Here is a 25406-nt window from a genome sequence, read left to right as displayed (position 1 = left end):
TGGAGGCCAGAAGACACAACTGTTTATAATCAACAAGTTCTCTTTAATTGATGAGACAAATGAGGCTGCGTGTGTCTGTTTAGTATTTGGATAAGTCACTACAGGCAGGTCTTGCGTGTGAATTGTGGGTTTAAAGTGAGACTTGGACAATAGTATGCGCAATGCAGTGTTTCAGATTCTACAGTATGCCACCTTTTTTTCCCCCCTCCACTGTCACTGCTTCCAGTCCAGGCTCCAGTGGTTGGCTCCGGTTCCTCCTGACACACGTGATTTCAGAAAAAAAGGCCTCCTTCTTGCGTAAGACCTGAACAAATGAGTAGCCATACAAGGACCTAGCCCCCTTTTCTTTTTTCTTTTTTTCTTTTTTTTTTTTTAAACTTGATCATCGCTCCTTTCAGTGACTCACAAAGGAACTTATAGATCCTGTAGCGCGCTGTGCGTAAAACCCGCCAAGTGGAAAAACTATTTATAGTTCAGACCATTTTTAGCACCTCGTTTTTAACAATCAATTTTACTTCTACAACTTCCTACAATTAAGTATGCGTCATGGTATGTCTGTGTAGCTTACTATAACCTAATATTAATACATAAATAACGCCAGCCTTGTCTTCTATATATAATCATTGAAATAGTCACTTTTAAAATCTAACTTTCTCTTTTGTCTACTTTCTGCATTTTTAGGCCTAAATGTCGATGACGGAAAGAACAAAGTTTTTCTATGAGACCAAGAATCATGTGGACGGCAGATACCTCTTTCCCAGGAGTGGTTACTGTAATTGTAACTGTACCAGAGAAACACGACTCAGCACAGTGCAAATAGGCTACCTATAATTTACACCCGCGTGCACTGTGATGTAGCAGTGAGATCCTCTCCAGTATTCGCCTAAACCCGGAAATCTTTAACCCTAACGACCTGTGTTGTGTGATGCATCCGTGTGTGTGTGTGTGTGTGTGTGTGTGTGTGTGTGTGTGTGTGTGTGTGTGTGTGTGTGTGTGTGTGAGCATCCTACACATCCCTAGAGACAAGTGTATTAATCAGCTTTGAAAGAGTTCCGTCCAGCGCTCACGCATGCACCGTGCGTAATCAGAACGCACGCACACGCGCCCCCGTCGTCTTTGGCTTCGGTTGTCCCTTTAAAAATCCGAATCCAAGGCCAATGATTTATCAAACTCCTATTATCAAGAAAATGTCACGCGAAGGGCACCTTGCTCTGCACTGACGCAAACTCCGCTCTTTCCCACGGAGCCATAGAAAAGCTTTGCACTTGGTGCTTTGCGCGGCTACAGCCAGTCCGCTTCCAGTCCTCTCCTCGTCTTTTTACAGCTGTTTCCAGCCTGCCAGCAGAGCTTTGCAAAAAACATGGTGAGTGTCCCAAAACTCTTTATTTACTTTTCCACCTGCACTTTCATCTGTTTTAGGAACTTGTTCTCAGCTAGTTTCTGGTTATTTTCACCCCTTTTTTTTTTAAAGGCAGTTTGGCACGTTGGGTTAGTTGCGCTGTCCGTGGTGCTGAAATGCAGCTGTGTCTCCAAATTACAAACTTTCTTCACTTCATCCCGTCACCAATCTAACTGTTTTTTCTACTGTAAAATCCTTTAATCTGGCTTTTAAAAAGTTTGAATGTGTCAAAGTTGAATTTTAATCCATTTTACCTAATTTCCTAATTTCTTATTTAGGTTATTTGTTTTCTGTTTAAACAGAATCCATTATACAGGCAAGTGCAGTTACTTCGTTATTTTCCCACTAATTAACAGCAAAACTAAGCATTAATCAATCAAGAGTGTCTTTTTTTTTTTTTTTTTAAATAACCACCATTCTTTTTTTTAGAGTCTGGGGAGTTTTTCTGGTTGCTCTCCCGCCCCCTCAAAGCTAAATTTAAGGGAATCATTTGTAATTCCGCCGCCTCGGGTCCGTTCACTGCTGTAACGCCGGTGATCTTGCATGCCTGCCGGGGAGAGCGGAGCCACCGAGAGACCCGCAGCAGCTTGTCTATTGCCCATAAAAATCAGTGGATGTGTGTGGCTGAATGACATGAGGGGGAAATGGGGCGTAAAATTAAAGAATCTTGCAGAAAGCGAGAACTGGAGAAGCAAAGCAACCCCCCTCCCTCCAACACCCACCCCCCACACACACACACAGACACACACGCAAACACACACCAGCACACCCGGTAGACTGTGAGCTGAAACTATAGAGCAGCCAGAGCCAGAACATGCTGCAGAAAAACGTTGCAGAAAGAGAATTGAGCATTTTTAGTCCCAGAGCAGAGATGGGCTGCAGCAGCCTCCCAGCCTCACGCTGTCTGTCGCTCTGCCGCCTTTTGTCTTGCTGATTTGTCACTCCCATGTTCCAGGATTTCTCTGACCAGAGAGACATGGCCAAACAACCGGCCAGCGCCAGCGCGCCTACCGGCTACATCCCGGCGCAGCAGTCCGACGGAGCTGCGGGACTTACAGCAAACAAACCGGACAACTCTGCTCCGTGCCCGCCGCCCGCCCCTCACCATCACCCGGCGCCTCAACCGCCGCCTCCGTGCAACGAGAGCAAAACTTTTTGTCCCACGGAAAATAACCCGGGAGAACCGGACGCTAATAAAGCGTATGGGACGTTTAAAAGCACCCCACCAGCGGTCCCTGGATCCGTGGCCACCAACTCGGCCTTTAGGAAGGATTCCGCCTGTTCGGCCCGCGGGGGGTCCGCCCAGTACGGCGACCCGCTGCGGGCCACCGCAGAGCAGAACAACACCGCGGGCAACTGGACGGCTATGAGCCAGACCACCATCATACTGGGAACAGATGGGAACACGTCTGTTCAGCCCGGCACCGTGGCGGGGGTAAGTCAGCTAAATGAACCGTTTCTTTAACGGAGAGCGGTTGGTCTGGAAGCGGGTGCGGTGTGGATGTTTCCGTGTGTCGCTGATAAGACAGCTGACTGGATGAACCTGCTGTCTCCACACAGGGAAGGTGCACACCCCTGGGAGCTCTCACCGCCACGCAGAGCTTCAGTAGATCAGTGCTGCTGATGTGTGATGAGCTGCTGCTGAGCTGTAATGTGATCGCCTTTAAAAAAAAAAAAAGGAAAAAAAAGTGCTTTTCCAGTCGGTGGTCTGTGGGTTTGTGGCTGCACAGATGTGCTTAAAAATGTTCCTGTGTTGTAACTTACGAGCTGAATCAGTGGATGCTTGTGGCTTGATATTCGGATTATGGCCTAAAAAAGGAGCATGAAGAGGCCGGTCCTTCATATCAGGATGTGTAGAAATAATTGATATTTAACAATCTAAAAACACTGTGGCCTCTGATTCAATTATCTCTTTGTGATTCAGGCTGTATTTAAGTTCCCATAAAGCCACATGGTGGTGGTTCATTTAAACACAGACTGCTGAATTAATGTGTTGATAAATTGTGTAGAACCAACCTAAAAACTGATACCCAAGCTGCAAAGGCTGAATCCTTGCATGTAATGTGCAGTAGGTTATTTTTTTGGGGGGGACTCTGAACTATTTGGCGTCCCAGCTGTGCGCAGCCTCGAGTCCTGGTCCCTCTGCACCAATCTGATGCGCCGTCAAAACTTTCAAACCCGCTGATGTCAGCTAAATATCCGGGAGAACAAAAAACGGAGGAAGCCTGTGATTTATTAATGAGTGTGATGGATGATCAGATCAGATGGAAACATTCCTCCTAAATGAAACTATTTGTCTTTGTAGATGTAGCTAATAAACCAATTTCCGGGTGATTGTTCAGCTTTATTTATTTATTTATTTTTTTGCTCACACGCTTAAAGATGATGATTAAATCAAACTCTCGCGGTATTTTCGGTGTTCCCTGCTGCTCCCGGCAGAAACACTTGGTACGGCCCAGAAGCCCAGGTGTTATCCGGCTGATAGACAGCACGGTGTTACATGGGACTGCGGATTGCTTCCAAACCCCGCGGGGGAACCACACCCCCCACCCCCATCACACGTGCACACATTCCCATGCACGGCGTTTATTTATGTGAATCTCCATACAGGCTCTTGTGTGAATTTAAAAGGATCCAGTGGTGCAATTGTAATTATTTAGTTAGTATTTGCTTCCTTTTCTTTTAAGCGCCTCTTTTGGATTGTTGGATGTAATTTCAGGCGCTTTGGCCTGTAAGTGCAGATCAACATGAGTTTCATATACAGTGTTTGGAAAGCTGCTGAACTCTGACTGAAAAAAGCTTCTCTAACCGTAAAACAAAATGAACAAGAAGGATAAAAAAAAATTTTTGTTGGTTGGGTGTTGACTGAAGATTATTGCTCATCTGTTCATATTTTATGTTCTTTTATTTTCCCTAACGATGGAACTTGGAGTCTATTGCCACCAGGCTGGTGGTTTTTATTTTGGAGAATGAATGAGTGTTTCTTCCTCTCAGGCTGACGATGATGACGATGGGGGAGATGAGAATAAGGCCAGAGGAAACTGGTCAAATAAACTGGATTTTATTCTGTCCATGGTTGGCTATGCGGTGGGACTGGGGAACGTGTGGAGGTTCCCTTATCTTGCCTTCCAAAATGGTGGAGGTAAGAGTTCAGGGCCAGTGGCTTTAATTCCTGACACACAAACAAACAAAAAATCTGTTTTAAAAAAATCGATTTTTTTTTTGCCTCTTTATAAATCAGACTTGAATTATTTCTTATTTTTTCTGGTGAGATATTTGTAATGTATATCCCAGAAGTCATTGTAGGCCTTTAACCAGCCTACGAAAAATATAATGAAAATAAATAAGATAGGAATAAGACAGAAAAATAAGAGAAATAATAGAAAGAAAACTGCACAAAAATACTGTATTTAAATCACCAAGAAAACTGTGAAAAATGTGGTTATTATTATTATTATTATTATTATTATTTGTATTACATATTTTATTATTATTATTAGCCTATTAATATCATTATTTGCTCGAAGCCATGTAAAGATAATTTTTATTCATTACTCAGCGTAATGATCCGGACTGTGTGTAGTTTAAATATCAGCAGATGAGACGTGTGCAGCCCACATGTGTATTCATGTTCATTTGATTTTTAGACAGTCTTCCTGTGGCTCTGTAAGCTGCGCTCTGTAGCCTGCTGTTTAATTTCCTTGCAGGAGCTTTTTTGATCCCCTACCTGACAATGCTGGGCATTGCCGGGATCCCAATCTTTTTGATGGAGGTTTCCCTGGGCCAGTTTGCCAGCCAGGGCCCCGTGTCAGTGTGGAAATGCATCCCAGCCCTACAAGGTAAACTGGCACAGCTAATCCACTGAAGGACAATTCACAAATAAAAAACTCATTTCTTCTCATGAAGACTTCTCTACTTTTTCTTAAGAGTAATTTATATATTTCGTCTCATTTATTTATTTTAGGTTGCGGGATTGCCATGTTGATAATATCTGTCTTGATAGCCATATACTATAATATTATAATGTGCTGGACACTGTACTACCTGTTCGCTTCGTTGAAGGGCTCACTGCCATGGGCTAACTGTAGGAATGAGTGGAACACGGTGGAATGTAAGGACAAAGACATGCTGCTATTAGGTAAGACACACACCTTCACACACACACACACACACACACACACACACACACACACACACTAAAAGCACCCCTCTCTCTTCACAATGCGCAATGCGTCATGACTCCCTCAGCTGAGGTGTCCTGCACTATAATGAATCCTGACCTGTGATCTCTGCGGTGTTTTCACCCTCAGACGCTTTAAATTCAGAGCACGTCATTTATGTGTTTGCAGAGGCCAGTGACATGTGAGCAGGGCCTCAACTCGGAGACAAACATTTTAATATATTTTCGATTCTTATTTCGTGTGATAATGACTTGATGACATGATTACAGCAGTGCTTTATGTTTAAAAGCTGCTGTGTACAGCTGGATCAGTCTATATTGGTCTGATCTTAATGACACTGTAGATAAAATCATGTTTTGACTGTGAGAAAATGCGCGGGAAGGGACTCGGAGACGCTTTACGTCGATCTGCGTCGAATAAATACCGAAATCCCGCTCATTCTGTGTAAAATTTTGCCTTTAGCGATTCTGTGAATTCAGCACAAAAAACTGCTTGCTTGACAAATTTACTGTACTGACCGAGCTGCTGCAGTGCTGCAGTGAGCCCGAGACTGACCCCTGCTGGCTGCGACTGCAACTACAGGCCCACTCAACACTGTGGTCCCTCTGCCACTCTCTCTCTCTCTCTCTCTCTCTCTCCCTCCCTCTCTCTCAATCTTATGAATGAGGTAAATAACGATATAAGCAGTAAGAAAAAAAATCTGCATCACAAGTATCTTAAAATTTCAATTTATTAATAAAAGAACAGGAATTAGATGAATTATGCAAACTGTAATATATTAATATATTTTGCACATGTAGTGGAGTTGGATAAAATTATGCGGAGACCTTTGCAATTTGATGCACAGGCCCTGCAAATAATGCATTTTGTGAACTCTATAATCTTACATTTGTATTTCAACAGTATCTTTATCTATGTGGTTATTTTCAGACCATGTTCTGAGGTCATGTGTCCTACCTGATTCAAGTGTTTGTGTTATTTTGTCCAGCTGCAGAAACATCTGTCTTTCTCTATAACTGAGTAGCCGGGTTACTTCTGTGTCGGATGTTATTCTCAGTATTGATTTAATAAAGTCTTTTGTCTTGAATGTAGAGCAGAGTTTTGTGAGCACAAAGCAGCATTAACATTTTCACAGTTTAACAAATGTGAGTCATATAAAAAGCTATTTTATCTATTTTGACCTGATTTTTTTGTGCAGGCAAAAGCAGGGCAGGTTCTTTCTATCTAAGCATCTGAAATGAGGCACAGAATGATTTTCATTGTGCATATCTGTGCTGTGTATCTAGAAGAGCTAAGTCTACTCCGACTCCCACTGAGGCTCCACGCTGCACACACTGCTGCAGCAGCCTCCTGTCACTCCTCCTTTCTATAAATCAGATCCATCTGTTCACTCCCACTTTGCTTTCAGTGTGAAAACCTGAGTGGACAGTGAAGTCTGTCCCACAGCTGCACTCTGCCAGTCTCTCTCCCCGCTGACGTGTGTTGCTTTCTGATTGGAACAGACTCGTGCATCCTGCGAGACAGAAACATCACCTCCATCAGGAACTCCTCTTTCTGTCTATCCGCAAATACTGTGGGGAACCTGACCAAACTGTTAAACATGACTGTGGACGGCAACAAGACCTACGTCAGCCCCAGTGAGGAGTACTTCAAGTGAGTTGATCCTCTGACTGGCAACAAACAGCAGAAGTTAAATTGTATAGAAACAAAAATTAGACCCGTACAATTTGTTTTTTTATGTCCACAGATGAGAATAATCACATAATTTCCCATCTCATGCAGATATTTGACTTCTGGCAGTGGCAAAAAGTTCACAGGGACAAATTTTTGGGGTCTAGAAGAGGACCACTAAATCTTATATTTAACACACACATACAAAAAAAAAAAGAAAAAAAAAATCAGTTTTACAACTGTTTCAACCCAAATCATATTTTTTAAAACAAGTGTAAAGTAAATTTCCAGTGAAAAGAACAGATACTACATCTCCAGGACAAAATGCAAAACACATACAACTATAAATGAGTGTCAGTGTCTTAAAACAAGACAGAATAAGTCATTCATCTGCACTAGAATTAAAAAAATTGAGGGAAAAAAAATTGAATTAAAAAAATTGAATCCAGTTGATTTGTTTTGGAAACAGATTTAGTCTTAAGACTTGTATGTTTCAGTAATATACATACCTAAAGGCTTTCTAAAAAGGCTTTGCAGCATGCAGGTTTACATTTTTTATGTGTATAGTGTTTGTAGTTTTCAGGCTGAGTTTTGCTGTTTGAATCACTCCTGCAGGTACAATGTGTTGCACATCTCTAAAGGGATTGAATTTCCAGGAGACATTCGCTGGCCTCTGGCAGGCTGCCTCTTCCTGGCCTGGATCATCGTCTACGCTTCTTTAGCCAAAGGAATCAAGTCATCAGGGAAGGTAACACATCGCAAAGACTCCATAAACTAATCCTCTCGTCTCTGCTGTTTGCACCTTTGTCACCAGCTGCAGAAGGGAAACTTGGAGGTGTGTTCAGTTTTCTCCTCAGTGATGAAAGTGCCACCTAGTGATGAAACGTGTGACATACAAGAAGTGAGATCTGCAGGTCTGGTGTTTAAATCAAACAGCTTCAAGTTCTGATAACTGGTTCACTTTCAGATTCAGATCTAAAATAAGAAAATAGACAGAAACTCAAATAGGTTTTAGATGTAACGTAACTGGAAAAAAAGCATGAAAATATCAATATTTGATTTATGCCTTTAAATATAAAGTAGATGTGAATGTAAAGGCAACTTAAGTAGATGATTCTTTTCATCAGTCTTCAGTCTATCTCCAGTCTTACCTTTAAATTAATGTTCATAGGCATTTTTTAAAAATAAAAATATAGGCAGGGTTCTTTTCCTTTAGCAGGGCCTCAGTGTCAGAGCAGTGGTGGGTGTTGGGATTCACCACCGGGAGCATTTTAATTCTCTTGTTGGGAGGAAAAAAATACAGAGAAAGAGTGAGAAGATTACTGCCATTGCTTCATTCAAAATTGGAACTGAATATCACTTTACGTGGCAGCCATCTTTCATCGGCACTTTGGGGATTCTCCTCTTAATTGGAGGAAACACAACTTAGTGGAGGAAACGTGTTTTCTTGGAAGCGAATGTATCCAGGAGCTGGAGAAAATTCAGATCATATTCTTGTATCGTGTTGCCCTCTAGTGGTCATAGAGGCAACATGCAACACATCAAACCTGGAAGGAACGGTTCCTGTGAGAGAGATCATGTAAATTTGGGGCATTTCTTGCTGGTTATTTCAGGTAGTTGGCACCTGCAGGAAATAATCTCTCAAAAACATACTGCCTAAGAAATGTTGTTTAGTACAGAAGTAGTGAGTCTGTGACACTTTTAGAATTATGTTTTAAAATGGCACAAAACACAATTTTATTTAGCACCACTTGATTTACTGGTTTAATTTAAAGTTTTTTTCATTGTTAGTTATCATCTCATTTTGCCTCATCTTGTCCCCTCTCTGCTCAGGTGGTTTATTTCACCGCCACATTTCCCTACGTGGTGCTGGTCATCCTGCTGATCAGAGGAGTGACCCTCCCCGGTGCCGGCGACGGCATCCTCTACTTCATCACGCCAAAATGGGAGAAACTCAATGATGCCAAGGTGCCTGATGTTTGCTCACTCGGCTCCATAAACAGCACCAAAAAAGCTTTTCCTTTTTCCTGCTCTTTACCCGCAGCTCTCTCCCCTCTCCCTCTGTCAGGTGTGGAAAGACGCAGCCACTCAGATCTTCTTCTCTCTGTCGGCCGCCTGGGGAGGCCTCATCACTCTCTCTTCTTACAATAAGTTCCACAATAACTGCTACAGGTAAACACACAAAAGGTAAACCATGCTTCTGGCAGACAAATTCAAACTGTCACCACAGACACATGATGCTACTGTAGACCTGTATGTGGATAATAAATGGACCTGTTTGCAGCCGGCAGTTCAGCGTTTCTTTATTTTCTCTGGTTGACATTAGGGGCCACTGTGTGCCGACAGCTTTATGTGCAGATAAGAAGCTCGGCTGAGGCTCATTTCAGCTTGTCTTTGTCAGTGACACTGTAACACTCAAGACCGTTGTTTTGAAACAACAGGAGACTACTACAGTTTTCAGATTTTTTTATGTGTAGCTGTTAAATGTCTGTCTGATGTAAAGACTAAGACATTACATATGAACGTAAGAATATACAGTTTTACAGTAGTTTAAGAAAAACTGAACAGCTGTTTTGTCATAGTAATCGGATCATAAATTCTGCAGTTTATGCTTATTTTGTAAGTGTTGGTTGATTTCATGATTTAAATCGTGTTGTCAGACCAGATCAGATGATTTTACTCATGTAAAAACACACAGCTGAAACACATGAAACACATTCACAGTCATGTAGAACATTGTTTTAGGAAATGTATATGAATATAAAAAAATCGACCCTGTCCTCTGTGACTTTGTATTTATTGATATTTTTCTGGAACACACACACACACACACACACACACACACACACACACACACACACACACACACACACACACACACACTCCTCATACAGCAGTACATTGTACATGAACATACAATAAAACAAATAGTATTTTAAAAAAATCCTTAATTTCCTTTTTTGTTGACTGTGTCTGACAAGTTGACTCAACCCTAGTTTTGAAGTAGTGCGCCCCCTCGTGTACACCTTCTGTAAATGCCTTTTTAGAGCAGACAGTTTTTATTCCCAACACCAGAGGGCACTGTTGTATCTCTTATCCGTGTGCACACAAGACAGCGATGTCCTGTATTAAATAAAGAAGAGCATAATATCATTTAATAATTATTTCATGTTTTAAAGATTACAGCAGTCTTGCGGAAACTAAAGGAGATGTTCACTTATTTAGACTCTCTCTTGTCTCTTTCCTCTTTTCCCCTGCAGGGACACTATTATTGTGACATGTACAAACAGTGCCACCAGTATATTTGCTGGGTTTGTCATCTTCTCAGTCATTGGTTTCATGGCACATGAGCTGAAGGTGCCGATAGAGAAGGTGGCGGATGAAGGTAAGACACCAGACCAGCAGGCAGAAGCAGCAGGCCGGCGCTGCTCACTGAGACGCACCTGAACACGTTTAATCTTTTTACCTGAGGTAGAGACGGTGTATGTGCATTTCTATTTCTATATAAATGTGTGTGTGTGTGTGTGTGTGTGTGTTTCAGGTCCAGGCATAGCGTTCGTGGTGTATCCAGAGGCTCTGACCAGACTTCCTCTGTCTCCATTCTGGGCCATCATCTTCTTCCTCATGCTCCTGACTCTTGGCCTTGATACTATGGTAACTACTGCTCCTTTAATGTGTGTGTGTGTGTGCGTGTGTGTGTGTGTGTGTGTGTGTGTGTGTGTTTGTATTGTTGTCTTTCTACTTTTATGTGCCTCATTTGTCCGTATAATAATTATGAGGGAAAATCTTTAAGGGGAAAGATTATTTTACATTTATTTATTTTACTGCTTCACCTCTATAAGGTTTAAAAACCACAATGTGACATTCAGGAATTCGGCTTGTAAAGTTTTTCTGCTCCCATTTGTGAGCAGAAAAACTGACTGTCTTCAGATCTGTGTGTTTCCATCTACCTTAACCTGCGATTATTGGTGCATTCTCTGCTAAAAACAGCTGGAGGAAGTGAGGATGATAAGAGCACTTAGACTGAGACAAACTTAAATGTGCCATACAACCAAAAACAATGAGCTGACTGAGGCTAAGAATATCAGTGGAGTAGCAGGATTGTTGACAATTCTCTTAGGGTCCATCATTGCACCTCATTCAGGTGGCCATTTGATTCAGTGTAAATATCATATTCATTAGTGGAGCTTTTTGTTTTTGGCTTTCTCTGCTTACGTGTTTAGCGTAGTCTCAGATCAGAGTAAAGTAATGAATTTAGTCAATGAATTCATACAAATGAGTGTCTGTCATCAATTTGCATTTCTAAAAGCATCTGTACTTTCTTTTTGGATGCTGATTGTGGGAAAACATTTCCTGTTGTGACTGCAACACCAAACAGTCTGTGTTTCCGTTGGTGAAGACCTGCAAGTTTCACAACATCAACATCAATCTTTCTGTCAGAAACACGAGTCTCTTGACTTTAGTTTGCTCCAGAGTAAACACTCAACTTGGTAGCGCCATCCAGCTATGTATAAACGCTGCACACATTGACCCAATTAACATAATAACTCAAACGCACCACCCGCTGCGACTGATTTCAGCAAAAGTGTTCGAGCTCTCCAGGTACTTGAGCAGAGGGGGGTCTGTGTGATTGGAGTGAGTGAAACAACTAAGCTGACCTTAAAGATTTGGAACAACAACACTGAAGTATCTCTAAGTTCTTTAAGTACAATTAAAGAACATTTGAATAATGTGGTTCCAGTATTTGACGACACCTTGGTCTTTTTTCTCTATTTTCTGACATTTTATCGACTCAACAATCACAAAAATAATGTAGATTAGTTAATAGTGGAAAGGTCAATGAGACTAGAGGCATGTATAGAGGCTTGAGTTTGCCACCACAATATTTATAGACTTTTACAGTGATTGACTATAATTAATTATCACTGTACGCTTCTAAAAACAACAAACAGACAAAGTTAGCAATCGGCTAATGAATAACTTGGAGCATTTAGCAGCTGTAGAGTCAGATATTTTCCTCAGGAGTTGGTCGACACCAAATTGGAGATAATAAGAGAGTGAATTTTGGTAGTTGCCATAGTAACTTGCCTATAGTTTGCTATAATAACTTACATTTTTTAGGTAGTTTTGCTGCACTCACGCAGCCAAAAAAACAGCTAATGCAGCTTTAAATAGACTCATTTTCAGTACAACCCATGCACCACTACAGCTCTGACGTATAAAACTCCTAACTGTGACAGCGACTGCTGCGACTCCTTCCTGATGTAACTTCAGCCAACAGACACGTCAGTCCCCGAGTTGTTTTTAAAGTCCAGAGCATCTCCAGGTACAATCCTCGGCAAACAATTCCATATAAAACATCAGCTCCTTCAAGTGCTCCGTGGTGATCCTGAGCTGAGCAGAGGGCACAGCGGCACATTAAGACACAAGTCAACAGTAGCAGTAAATGATGATGTTACTTTGCCTTGGCAGCGGCAGCTCAGAGGAGCGAGCTGGTGGCTTTGTTGTAGGAAGCAGCTCGGCGGTAATAGGCTTGGGATGTTGACGGGAAATTAGTTTTGGGGGTTCAGCAGGAAGGAGAAGAGCGTAGAAGTGGCAGATAACTCGGTGCCAGTGGGTTTCTATCGCACACACACACACACCCACACACACTATACCAACCTCCCTCAATTTGCCTGTTTATATATTCATCCGCTGCTGTCCTCTGGGCTCTCAGCCCCTTTTACCATCATGTTGCATTTGTTCGTCTCCAGACAGACTCCACCTGTCAGGTCCCTCCACTGTCGCCTAAATTCTTCATACTAATTTGTTTTCAAATCTTCTCTTGCTCAGCATCAGAATAATGTTCTTTATTTGTTTTGGAAATAAATAAATAATCACGTTAAAATGTGTTTATTGGATGAATTGAAGACGAATGCCACACAACACTGGATGCTGAAGTTGCTGACAGCAGCAGCTGCTCTGATTCAAATCAGGTAAACCTGCTGACTGGAGGCTTTAGAGTGGAAACGCTGCTGAAAACTGGCCTGATTGGACAATTTTCTGTAATTCTGCAGTGGAGACAGCCAATCAGGGGTTAGCCTGTAACTGCATTTAAAACTGATTTTCTTTTTTTGTAAAACTGAATTTAAAATAATTTGATTTAATTTTTCAGACAAAATCAAAAATGCAATGTCTTGATTGTTGCATTGATCATCAAACATGTGATTAAACTTTATCCCCACCTCCCTCCCCTCTCTTCACATTTTCCTGTCTCTCTTTTTCCTCTCAGTTTGCCACCATTGAGACCATCGTAACCTCAGTGTCGGATGAGTACCCCAAATACTTGAGGAAACACAAACCACTCTTCACGCTGGTCTGCTGTGCCTCCTTCTTCATCCTGGGCTTCCCCATGATCACAGAGGTACGGCACGGACACAAAAACGCACTGAATCTACTGTATTTACTCACTGGTGTCGCACCGTGGGGGGACACTTGAGCATTCTCCCCGTGCCCCGCGACTCTTTCTTTGAATAAGCCGAGAGATTCTCTGCATGTAAAGTGAAGTCGCGGCCTTCAGAGGACAGAGTCTGTGAGTGGAACAAGAAAGGCTGAGTCTTATTAAAAATCCCCGCAGACAGCTTCAGAGACGAAATCCAGCCTAAAGTAGGATTCATCCATGTCATTTCTTATGATCCAGTACAAGTCAGTGTGAAAGATATGACCACGGACAAGTCAGAGGTGGAACAGAATGAGGGAGGAGGGGAGGGGTACGATGGAGCATTGAATCGTTTTTGTAATGTTTTGTTTGTGTGTGTATGTGTGTGTGTGTGTGTGTGTGTGTGTGTGTGCGTATGTGTGTGTGCTCGTGACAGAGTGGGATGTACATGCTGCAGTTGGTGGATACGTTTGCCGCCTCGTACTCTTTGGTCATCATCGCTATCTTCGAGCTGGTGGGGATTTCCTACCTCTATGGTGAGTACAGCTGATCCTGTTTGATCTCACGACCTTTGGTCAACGAGACATCTGAAGCCCCGTTAGTGGCCCACCAGAGGCTGTAATGTTCGTTACATCCCACAGTGTTGTTCCTGCAATTCTTCCTCTTATGTTCTTGCAGGAGTCCTGAGGGTGACATTAGAGGGAAGGTCACACGGTCACTAAAATCAGAAAGCTTCTCTGCTTGAAACTTTACAGCCTTTTTTCTGCTGGGCGTAGTGAGACGTGGGTTTTCTTGTACCTGTAACCACATCCTGCAGTGATGTCACAGTGTCCTGGGGTATAATTCTACATCACTGCATCAAATGAGAAGTTAAACTACCGGGGGTCAGCAAACAAGATTGTCAGGGGGTGTAAAGTTACTCTTTTATTTCTCTGAGGGGCATGAGCATGTGCTCAGTAAATGTCATGGCAGTCTACCTCTTATTTACTGGGATGTATTGTGTGCAAACCTGATATTTTGGGCTTCCTGTATACACTACAGGAAATATCAACTCTATTATTATCCCAAAACAAATCTGCTTTGCAGAAACAATTCATTGTAAGTAAACCTAAATCTATAAAGGACTTTTGGAAACCTGTGGACCTTTGGAAACAATGTGGTGTGCAGTGGAAACATTTAAGACATACTTAATTAAAAAACAGGAGGTAACAATATCAAAACAATAAAAAGAATAAAAGTGGGCAATCACACATTACAGGGTAAAGTGCGTTATGACATAAAGTACATATGAAACAGGGGAGTTTCTAACAGCTTCTTAAAACTGTCGACTGAGTCAGCATTTTTTATATCCAAGGCAAGACGGTTTCAGAGGGTGGGGACACGGTCACCTTTGGTTTTAAGCCTAGATCTCAGGACGAATGAAAGGCATTGGTCTTAGTGATCTCACCGTCGTCAGTGGACTCAGTAATTCAGAATTAAACAGAGGGACCAGCCCTTGTAGTGCTTTATAGGTAATTGAAAGAATTTTCAAATCAATGTGTCGCTCTGTTGGTAAACAATGTAGACTGTACACTGTGTGACCTACGCTGAATATTTGTTAACAGTCAAGGGGCCTCGTTATGGACCAACTGTGATTCAGAGAAGTGAATTGCAGCAATCGAGACAGGGGGAGACAAAAACATGTTGATTTGATCTTGAAAGGATAATCTAGTTATGATTTTTGCAGTTGGAGAGGATTGGACCACTTTATTTATGTAGCGAGATTTGGGACAACAGGGACGATGGCTGTGGATCCTTGATACTACTGTTAGTCTAACACATAAAAGTAATAAATGTAGAAACTCACATTAAAAAGAAAGAATGGATTTTCCAGTCTAGGTTAAATCTGCTTTCAAACTCCACACCCCGAGTTTCTGATGCAGATTTACTGTTGAAAAGTTTGTAGTCACATCACTCAAGCTCAAACTGAGCTACCTGAGTGATGTCGCCTGAGTCATTTTCTTAGACTTGAGAGAACTGTTTTCATGGGCTCTGAGAACGCTCTTCTGATTGGCCGACTGTTTTCTGAATGATCCGATAAAAATATAGCAGATTTCAGGTAAACCAAAATCTGCCAGGCTGGATGGTAGGGCTGGGTGGGCGGGACTTGGGGCATGGCTGAGAGCGGTGACTGCTTTGTTGTCACATCACAAAGTTACAGAAGTCCTGACGGCTGGTTTTAAGGCTCAGTTTCTGAATACAGGCTGTGTGCATTTCTCTGTGGACTGAGGCTTTGATACTTTCACAGTATTAATATAGAACCTAGACCTGATCTATAATCACACTACACATGGACATCTACTTTTACAGTCAAGTCAAGTCAATTTTTATTTGTATAGCGCCAATTCACAACATAAGTTTATAATATAATATAATATTCTCTTTATAATATATACAATATGGGACCTTTAAACCGGCTGCAACTGCCTCAATAGAAAACATTTGAAACACCTAAGCACACAAGTTGATTTTGTCTGTGTAAAAAGGGGCTGATCCTCCTCACATCCCTCCCTCTGCTGCGTACAAACTGTTATTTCCAACCATGACCACTAGGTGTCTCTGTCGTAATGTGTAAGTCTAGCACGCAGCCAGAGAGCTCAGGTGTGTGTCAGGAGGATGTTACCAAGGAGCACAGCGAGCGGCTCCCCTTCAGTTTTGTCAGAGCATCAGTACAGGCGACATATTGAAATGATTTTGTGACTCTGCCTCTTCATGTCAGTCACTGTTATCCGTCAATAAAGGCAGAGGAATGAAACCCATCTGCTCCCTCGCCCATTCTCAGGGACGACAAAACTGATACTCTCTCCCTATCTAGCTCTCTCTCTCTCTCTCTCTCTCTCTCTCTCTCTCTCTCTATCTCTCTCTCTATCTCTCTATCTCACACACACACACACACATGCTCATATGGATGGATTGAATTTGCTGATCCCTTTTTTGAAGGGACCTTATTAAACCCAGGTCACTCTTTGTGTCTCTTTCTTTCTGACTTTCTCCAGTTTCTCTACTTTTGTTTGATTTCTCTTTTTTTTCTGTTTTTCTTTGCAGGTCTGCAGAGATTTTGCGAGGACATTGAAATGATGATTGGTTTCCAGCCAAACCGATTCTGGAGAATCTGCTGGGCCTTTGTGACTCCAACTATTCTGACGGCATGTTTGTTTTTGCTCATCTCATTCTCTGACACACACTCACACACTCACACAGACACATACTGACATGTGCTGCTTAAAATGTTTCCATTTTCACTGTCGCCTCTCAAGTTCATTGATTTGCAATTGGAAAGGAACAGGGGAGAAATTGCTCCTGTTACGCTGAAATAGAAAATTATTTCTCCCTTCCAATTCCTATCATGTCACCAAGTCTCAAGTTGTTTGTGTTCACAACAATCTCACAACTGTTAGTGTGACGTCAGTTCAGCTGCCATAAACACACATATACATTCATTTCTAGAGAAAACATTTCCTGTAACACGGCCACTTATTTGTCCCGTGCTGTGCAGCACAAGCTGTAAATTCCAATGCACAGTGTTTACCAGCATGTCAGTGTTGGACACCAACAACTGTTAATGTTAGTAATTCCAGTGGAAAGCACTGTAGCTCCGAAGCAGAGGTGACGATGACAAATGGAGCAGCACTCAGGCCGGCTGGCCATCCTGCTGCTCTCAAGGGAGATCCGATTTCCTCCGGGAGCTCATTGATGCACAACCCCGGGCTAATCTATTTCTGTCTGCCTCCCTTTGTCTGTTTGTTTTCCTTTTCTGCTTCTTATTCGAGTCATTCTCGGCCAAATCTTTATGAAGATAGGAAACAGATAGGATTTTTTTTGTCTCTGCTTTGACTGCACACATAGTTAAAAAGGAGGGTCTCATTTTCATCATCCAACCTCTTCTTTTATAAGGAACAGTGCACTAGGTTTAGCTATGTGTCCTGAGATCAGAGCAGTTAATTGGAGAAAAAGTATCTGTTGTAGAGTCAGTGCAGAAAATCATTACACAGCTCAATAGCATCAGGCTGCAGCAGTCGAACAAAGAAAATTTGGCCATTTGAGAAAAAACTGTGTTTTTTATTGATACCGATGAGGATTGAATCTGAACGATACAGAAGTTACAAATTATTCAGTAGGATAGTGGATTTTTTTGTCATTATTTGTATTGAACTCTTCAAGTTTACCTTCAAAACCTTCGAAATTTTTTAACTAGTCCTTCAATAAGCATTTGAATAAAACGCCAAAAACAAATAAACAAAACTCAAAGTGTGAGTATCTGTAGACACCCACAGGCTGATGCCTGAATATTTTCTTAAACGCATTTTTATCTGTGGGAATAAAAACAACTTGGGAGAGTTGTACCCCAATTAGGAAAACCTGTATGTAAAATTTAAAAAGTGATAGATAAAGGTTGGAGTCATTTTGGTTATTCTCTCCAGCTTAACAGTGACGCTCCGACAGTTTTCAGTGAACCTCAAAAGGAAACTAGTGATTTTATTATTATTATTATTATTATTATTATTATTAATATTATTAATATTATTAATATTATTAATATTATTAATATTATTATATGATTTCAAAATATTTTGTAGTAGAGGTTTCTGGCACAACTTCAGCTTCTTCCAAGGTGCATGGAGAAAGGTAAAAGTCTAAAGAGGTAAAAGGGGAAAAAAAGTCCAGCATGTGATGTGTTTCAGCTCCATGACCCTGATGAAGGCCACAAGCTCGATACAAATTCCTCTCTGTACGGCTTGTGTTGCTGGAGTTTTGACTTCTTTCAAAACCTTTTCATCACATGTAGAAATAGCTACTACTGTCAGATCTGCTGTAGATGTGTAGGTTGCGTTGTAAACATACAACACAACATGCACAGGTTTTGCTCTTTAGCTACACAGGCTGTCCTCTGCTGACTCTGTACACTGCAGTGAACCGTGTCCTTGTGAGTGATAAATGTGCAAACACAACTACATTTGTCAGTTTTTTTTTTTACCTGTGGAGCAGACCAGTAAACAGAAGCTGAAGTGACACTGCAGCAGTGGGCGTCTCATTTAAAGTATGTTTTCTTGGATTCCCTGGTCTGTGCAGGGCATCCTGGGACTGAGTCTGTACCAGTGGAAGGTGATGACGTATGAGGACTACACCTACCCCACCTGGTCCATGGTTATGGGCTGGCTCATGGTAATCTGCTCCGTCATCTGGATCCCCATCATGTTCGTAGTTAAGATGCACCTCGCCCCCGGCACCATAATCGAGGTAATAATTGAGACGAAGCCGTGACGAGACAGCCTCACGTATGTTTTGTTTTTGTCTCCTGCGCACGCACGCATGCACACACACAAACACACACACACATACACACATACACACATACACACACACACACACACACACACTGCCCCCCACACATACTCTGTCAGAGAAATCAATAGTCTCATCATTCGCTCATTAGCAGGGAGAGGCGGGCTGCTGGGTGCGTATTAATTTGGATATTTCTCTGGGAGTCTGATGGGTCTCTTTTAAATACTGTACTCAGATTAATGGATGATGATGATTGTGGCTTTCTGTCCTGATGTTTCTCTTCCCTCAGCGGCTCTGACGACAGGCCTCAATCACAGACTGTCCTCCAACATTTTAATTTCTTTTTTTTGCCCAGTTGTAATAAATGTATAATTATCAGCGTGTTTATTATTATTACGGGGATATTGCAAAACGACTGCACATCCGTAACATGGTGCATGGTACATGGCATTAATTAGTCTTAACATCATCTCAGGGTCATAAGAGTAGACACAAGAGGAACAACCTTAACAGTGACAGGGAAAAAAGGGAAGCACAAACAGGAGGACTATAAGAATTCTCAGCAGTAAATGAAATATAATGTACAGTTTTATATAAATGGTAAATGACTACATTTAAATAGCACTGGTATATCAAACTTTACATTCTTCCACACACATTCTTACACCCAGTGTCATCCAAGGTTGTGGCCATGAGGATGGGAGCAACTGGGGTTGTCAGAGTTTTGCTCTAGTGTGGGCAGAAGATGCCAGAAATCGAACCTTCATCCCTACAATTAATAGATATTTGAGGCCTGTCTGTTACTAAACATAAACCAGAAGTTAAAGGAATAAACATCCAATATATACGCGAGGAGACTTAGTTCAGTTCTTCAAATGTTTGGCTTTGATGGCTCCTTGTGTTGGTATGAAAACAGACCACAAAAGCTTTAACGATCGAGTTTCTTCTGTGCCCCTACCCATCAATACACAGATATCGTGATGTATCTGCTCTGCCTGTGTAAACCTGCTGTGTGTTGCCTCTCCCCTCTGCAGCGTCTGAAGCTGGTCTGCTCCCCTCAGCCCGACTGGGGTCCTTTCCTGATGAAGCACCGCGGAGAACGCTACAAGAACATGATGGACCCTCTGGGAACCAGCTCCCTGGGCCTCAAACTGCCCCCAAAGGACTTCCAGCTCGGCTCCTATCAGTAGCAGCCATCCCGCCAGCACCACGCCCGCCACTTCCAACCCCTGCAGGGGGACACCTGGGAGGAGGGGGGCAATGTCTCTTCTTCTCCCTCCTCCTCTGTCTCTTTTTCCCGCTCTTTGCTTCCTGTTCTCCTCCCTGTGGAAACAGGCTCCCTCTCCTCCTCTTTCTCTCCACCACTCCCTCTCTTCTCTCAGGGAGGAGTGACTGCCCAGGTGGAGTCTACTCCTCCGCTGCTGCTTCGTACTCAATTAATGGGCTATCATTGCCTCCCACACATGACCACTGATTACTCCAGAGCCCTTCCCAGGGATCTTTATTCCAAGAGAAAAATTGTGCCATAAAATGACACAGCTCAGACTGCACTTGCAATATTAGACTCACCATGGCTGCTCCCTATGGAGTCATGTGTGTATGCGTGTTTGTGTGTGTGCGTGTGTGCGTGTGTGTGTGTGTGTGTGTGTGTGTGTGTGTGTGTGTGTGTGTGTGTGTGTGAGTGGGCCATCATACTTTTGTGTAAAGATAATGAATCATCTTGCTGAAAGCAGACACAGGAAAAACAAAAAGAAAATTGAACGACAGAGTAACAACGGGTTCGGCGGGGATCTGTATTTTGTTCCATCTGTGTAAAAAATTCCATCGGCGATACAAATAATATCAACTGCCTTGGAAAAAAAGGGGAAAAAAAATCCACAGTATGCACTGTTATCACATTTTGTTCCTCTCCAGCAGTACATATGTATATTCACACTAGCTACTGCTCAGTCGCTCTTGGTTTGTCAAAAATAGATTACAAGATCTGCAATTTGTGCCTCCTACGTCCCAGTAGAGTAGCGAATGCATCCTGATTACCACGTTCAGTAGATACACTTTGGCCTTGGATGACTCTGCAGTACGATAGAGGCTTGGGTCTATTTTTCTCTCTGAACCTGAGGGACCATTTGTGATACCCTCTCTCTTTCTCTATTTAGTAAGTCGTATTCCTGCTGTATTATCCTAGAATATAAAGTAGCACATTCCTAATGTAGGAAACCACTAGGGTAGCCTATCCTTCCTTTAGTAGATGACCTTTTTAAGTCTCGGAAGCCTGACCTGATGGTCACTCCGTGGATATATTTTAGATGGTGTATTTATCACTGTATGTGTTGTGAACTTGTCTACCGATCTGTGGAAACCATTTTATTATGCATACATATATGTATATATCTATATATCTATCTATATATAGATAGATATATATATGTATATGTATCGCCTCCAGCAGAGGAGAGAGTTAGCGAGACAGATGCTGACAGAGTGTATGTGTGTGTGCTCTGTGCCTCTCTTAACCCCATGTTTCTCTTGCTAGCTGTGTAATATCTTGTACAAAGTGTACACCTCTCAAAAAAAAGCTATCTTCAAGTAGTAAGTGTGTGTGTTGTTGCGTTCTCACAATATTAGGAGCAGCTGCTACGTGTGAGTAGATGAAGATTAGACTAGAAAATGGCCGCCTCCTTTTCCTGGAAGTGTACTTTGTCTCTTGTTGTTTGTGGTAGAGCTCCGGAGACCTCTTTGCCATTTCAGACTTATGCCTCTTTGCTTCTCTGTGTGTCCTCATGAAAACAGGGTCTCAGGTATACTTGATTCCATCAGACTACTCCGGTAGTTGTAGGAACAATTGCATTCAGTACATAGGAAACAGAGAGTAGAGCCATCCTAATGCTAAATTATAATGGAAGCAGTATATGGAAGTGTGTAGCAGAAGATCAGAATCAAAACACTACTTCCTGATGACCTCAATGCAGCAACACTTTGCGTTTTGCTTACTGCTGCTTAAATGCGCCTTTGCGACTATTATACAGGATGTATGAGTGAATTAAGCTGTTTTCACCAACTGTGTGCAGCGCTAAATTAAGTATCCTGCTTTCCATTATGTTTGTAACATAGTTAGATCGAAAACAATGATTAGTTAAGATTAATGAAAAAATCTAATTTTGAATGCCTTGTAATCAGCTAGAAATTTAAATGGCTTTCTCGCCAGTTTCTTAATCGTCAATACACTGATCTGTTTTTTGTTTTGTTTTGTTTCTTTTTTTTGTTGGTTTTTTTTTGCGTATGCAGAAAATGAAAGTTTGTCAGCAACTTTCTGGTCGCCTTGCTCACACTGTGATCCTTCAGAATCAGTCAAATTACTGTATTATAGAACATTTCCCTTTAAGTCGGGCAGTTAAGAGATCATCAGCACAAATGAGTTAGTGTAAGTGCGTTTCTTGGAGGGTGTAAGAGTAATCTCCGACTTGCTTTGAAGCCCTTTTTAAATGTGACATGACAGGCAGCCAGCCTTTACTCTGTGGGCCGTCGGCCAATCACCTTCAAAGTAACACCATGTTTCCACATAGAAGCAATTAGTCCTTTCCAAGCTTCGGTCAGTTGGATATGCATTTTCATGTTGACAAGAAAAAAAAAATCCTGATTGGCTTTATTATGCTTTTAACACTGCAGGACCTTAACTGCAGAGTGGCTTAAGTGTTTTTAATGGCGGTTGCAGGTATGGATGCAATAACATTTGCTCAGAGTTTAAGGGTCTCCCTAATTGTTTCTCTAAGCCATGTCCTTTCATAGTCTTGACATGATAATAGCACAGATACGATTTTAGAGGTTTTATGGTTTGAAAACAAAACATAATCAATTAATGAGCACAAAAGCCCTGTTATTAAATAGCTTGCTTGCTCCACAGTGTTGCTTTTGTTAAGACTTAGTGCATTTAGCTCTGTTCAAATGTGATCAAAAAATACAAGTATGTCTGTGTGTGCTTGTGCGTGTGTGTGTGTGTCGTCTCTGTATTAGTCTCACCAAACTCCATGTAACTGTCAGTCAGATGTTTGCATGGCCATTCTCAGAGTAGATTGCTGAGAGAAAGAAGCAGAGGAGATTTTACAGGGCTTTTTTTTCCCCAGGATGCCTCGGCCTGATGCTCCTCTTTATCATTTGTGGTGGATGTGAGGATCTTAGACCAACATTTGTGAACTCGAGCTGGGTAAAACAAACTTTTAACACTGATAAGCTTCAAAAGATTCAATCCCATGGCAACCACTCATTTGAGAGCAGTGTAGGCCAAAGGAGCAGTTTGGCATTTCAAATCATGTGTTGGATGTTGTTGAACCTTAACTCTTTGTAGTAAGACTTGAATGATAAAAATCCTTTCATGCCCTGAGATTGATTTTAATGATTTCCTTCAGGGCTGCAACTAAATAGCTATAAATTTTGTCTTTTTTGTCCCCGTGTTTCCATTTCTTCTGGGCTCGTCTGCTTTTGTTTTGAGAAAAAAAATCGAATTAGGGTTCAGTTAAAACCACATTGCTTCATAAAATATAACACTGAAGAGCTTGCATGTGCAGTTTGTGTTGCTGTAACTCAATGTCCATGTATAGTAAACCTTGTCCTTTCCCTCTCAATAGTATAAGTCCATGCATGTTTACTTTAGGGAGCTTTTTGTTCTACATAATGTGATGAAACAGAGGGTTGCTGTTGTCCTTCTTACAGAAGAAGGAAGACGAAAACAAAAAAAAAAGAGTAACTGTCAATTCACTTTGCCTGCAAGTCAACTTTGGGCAGTATAGGTAACCAAAGAAAGAATACTTTAACTAGGGTTTTAGTGTAAACAGAAAAACAAACTTTAGAAGAAAAAAGGAATGTGTCATCTGCGTATAGGAGGTTGAGATACTGCCATTCATATCCCATGTAGTGTTCCTCGATGTTTGCCAATACGTTACACAACATCTTCAGGTAACCATTGGCCTTATAGATGTCCTCTAATGGTAGAATATTGTATGTATTTCAAAAATAACACCACAGAATAGCTTATCGTCTGTCTCATATGGTACCGGTATTCCTATTGTTACGTCTGTTGTGTCATTTGGGCACTTTATTGTGTGACCTATGAATGCATAGGTTAAATTTCTAATTACTTGAGTAATGTCATATATTTCTGTGTGTTCTATGTGAGGTACTGCTGCCTATGGATATAGATATGTGCCTCCAACAGCCCATGACATCCTTTGATTTGAAAATAGAGAGTAGATATATAACAAATATGTTTTAAAATATGTGTGAGATGTAAAAAAAAAAAAAAGAAAAAAAAGAAAGAAGAAGATATATATCATATATGTGAAATGCATTTATTTATTTTCAATGTCATCAATCTTTGAGGCCCTACCTCAGATTTTGTATTTATGTATAGAAATGCAATTGGATTATAGTATCTTTGCCAATAATAATATATCGCTATTATATCATGAAATGTATAACCTATGAATCAATAAATAAATGTTATTGTTTTCTTTGTTGTCACTGGCTTCTTTCAGACAGTCTTCTTGCTGTGATGGCGGAGCTACAGACAATAGCGACAAGGAAATTAGATTAAGACAATAAGCCCCCTCTGTGATTTAACTTGTCAATCAACTTTTATATTCAGCTGCTACATGACTGAAGGCATCACAGCTGTGTGAAAACATTACATACTGTTTGTTGTTTACTGGGAAATCATGATCAAAGAGGAGGAGATTAGAAAGAGAAAGAAGATTTGAATGTTCCTGCAGGCGTGGTGTTTGTTGGTACATACCATGTGCTACACAACACCTATTGCTGTGGCAGACTAGCTTGCATATTTCATGTCGAACTAATTTGCAATTTAAATTAATTTGCATGCAGCACCCCAGCTGGTACAGTATATCATACACACCAGAAATAAGTCCCTTAATGATGCTAGGAATAAGCAGAAAGACTCTGGAAGTTTATTGAATTAAATTCCTCAGTGGCATCAAGGCTTATTGATTTGTTATGAAAAGACAGGAAACTAGTGAGTGCAACTGATTTGTAAAATACTTTGTATTAATGATTTGTAAAATTAATTCTATATATAATTAAATAATATAATTCAATATTACCAGCTCTCATATTGGCACAAACATTGGGAGTTTAGGGGCACAAAAAGGATTTTAATATGCATGTTTATTATTGGAGTTAATTTCAAACACATTTGATCATGCATTATCGAAACAAGAGAAAGAGCTTACAGCCACGCTAACGGCTCTGTGAAGCTGTACTTTGGTACAAAGGTGGTTTGAGGTAAATGCTAACATGCTGATGTTTAGCAATTACCAGATAGATTTAGTATGTTAGCATGCTATCAATCACTAATTAGCACTAAACACCATCTCTGTAAAGCCAGACCAGTATTGGCTCCACGGTT

At 41.3% G+C, this 25406-nt stretch overlaps 1 protein-coding gene across 2 annotated transcripts; it reads left to right on the top strand.

Annotated features, from left to right (window-relative positions):
* The first annotated feature begins 1115 nt into the window (after nt 1–1115).
* On the top strand, nt 1116–24495 carry slc6a5 (solute carrier family 6 member 5). Of its 2 annotated transcripts, XM_023406914.2 has the most exons (16): nt 1116–1363; nt 2355–2834; nt 4394–4541; nt 5107–5238; nt 5364–5537; nt 7083–7233; nt 7867–7999; nt 9085–9219; nt 9320–9423; nt 10512–10636; nt 10793–10905; nt 13523–13654; nt 14106–14205; nt 16754–16854; nt 18779–18946; nt 20026–24495. In XM_023406914.2, the coding sequence occupies exons 1-16, from the start codon at nt 1361–1363 to the stop codon at nt 20179–20181; spliced, it is 2355 nt and encodes a 784-aa protein (XP_023262682.1). In that variant the 5' UTR covers nt 1116–1360; the 3' UTR covers nt 20182–24495. The 2 variants fall into 2 exon arrangements, with proteins under 2 accessions (XP_023262682.1, XP_023262681.1); XM_023406913.2 differs by lacking the exon at nt 1116–1363 and having other exon boundaries at nt 2202–2834.
* Nucleotides 24496–25406: the final 911 nt, after the last annotated feature.

The sequence above is a fragment of the Seriola lalandi genome, unplaced genomic scaffold (genome assembly GCF_002814215.2).
Source record: "Seriola lalandi dorsalis isolate HSWRI2012SDOR001 ecotype SW California unplaced genomic scaffold, Sedor1 jcf7180002054319, whole genome shotgun sequence".
Classification (NCBI taxonomy): Eukaryota; Metazoa; Chordata; class Actinopteri; order Carangiformes; family Carangidae; genus Seriola; species Seriola lalandi.
This window is presented reverse-complemented; position numbering and strand designations above follow the sequence as displayed.

What these genes read in the sequence shown, in the direction of transcription:
- slc6a5 (XM_023406913.2), top strand. Translation starts at nt 2,346, where the DNA reads ATGTTCCAGGATTTCTCTGACCAGAGAGACATGGCCAAACAACCGGCC. An exon ending in TGCCTTCCAAAATGGTGGAG is followed by an intron (nt 4,542 to 5,106) that starts GTAAGAGTTCAG and finishes ATTTCCTTGCAG; the next exon opens with GAGCTTTTTTGATCCCCTAC. An exon ending in ATGCATCCCAGCCCTACAAG is followed by an intron (nt 5,239 to 5,363) that starts GTAAACTGGCAC and finishes TATTTATTTTAG; the next exon opens with GTTGCGGGATTGCCATGTTG.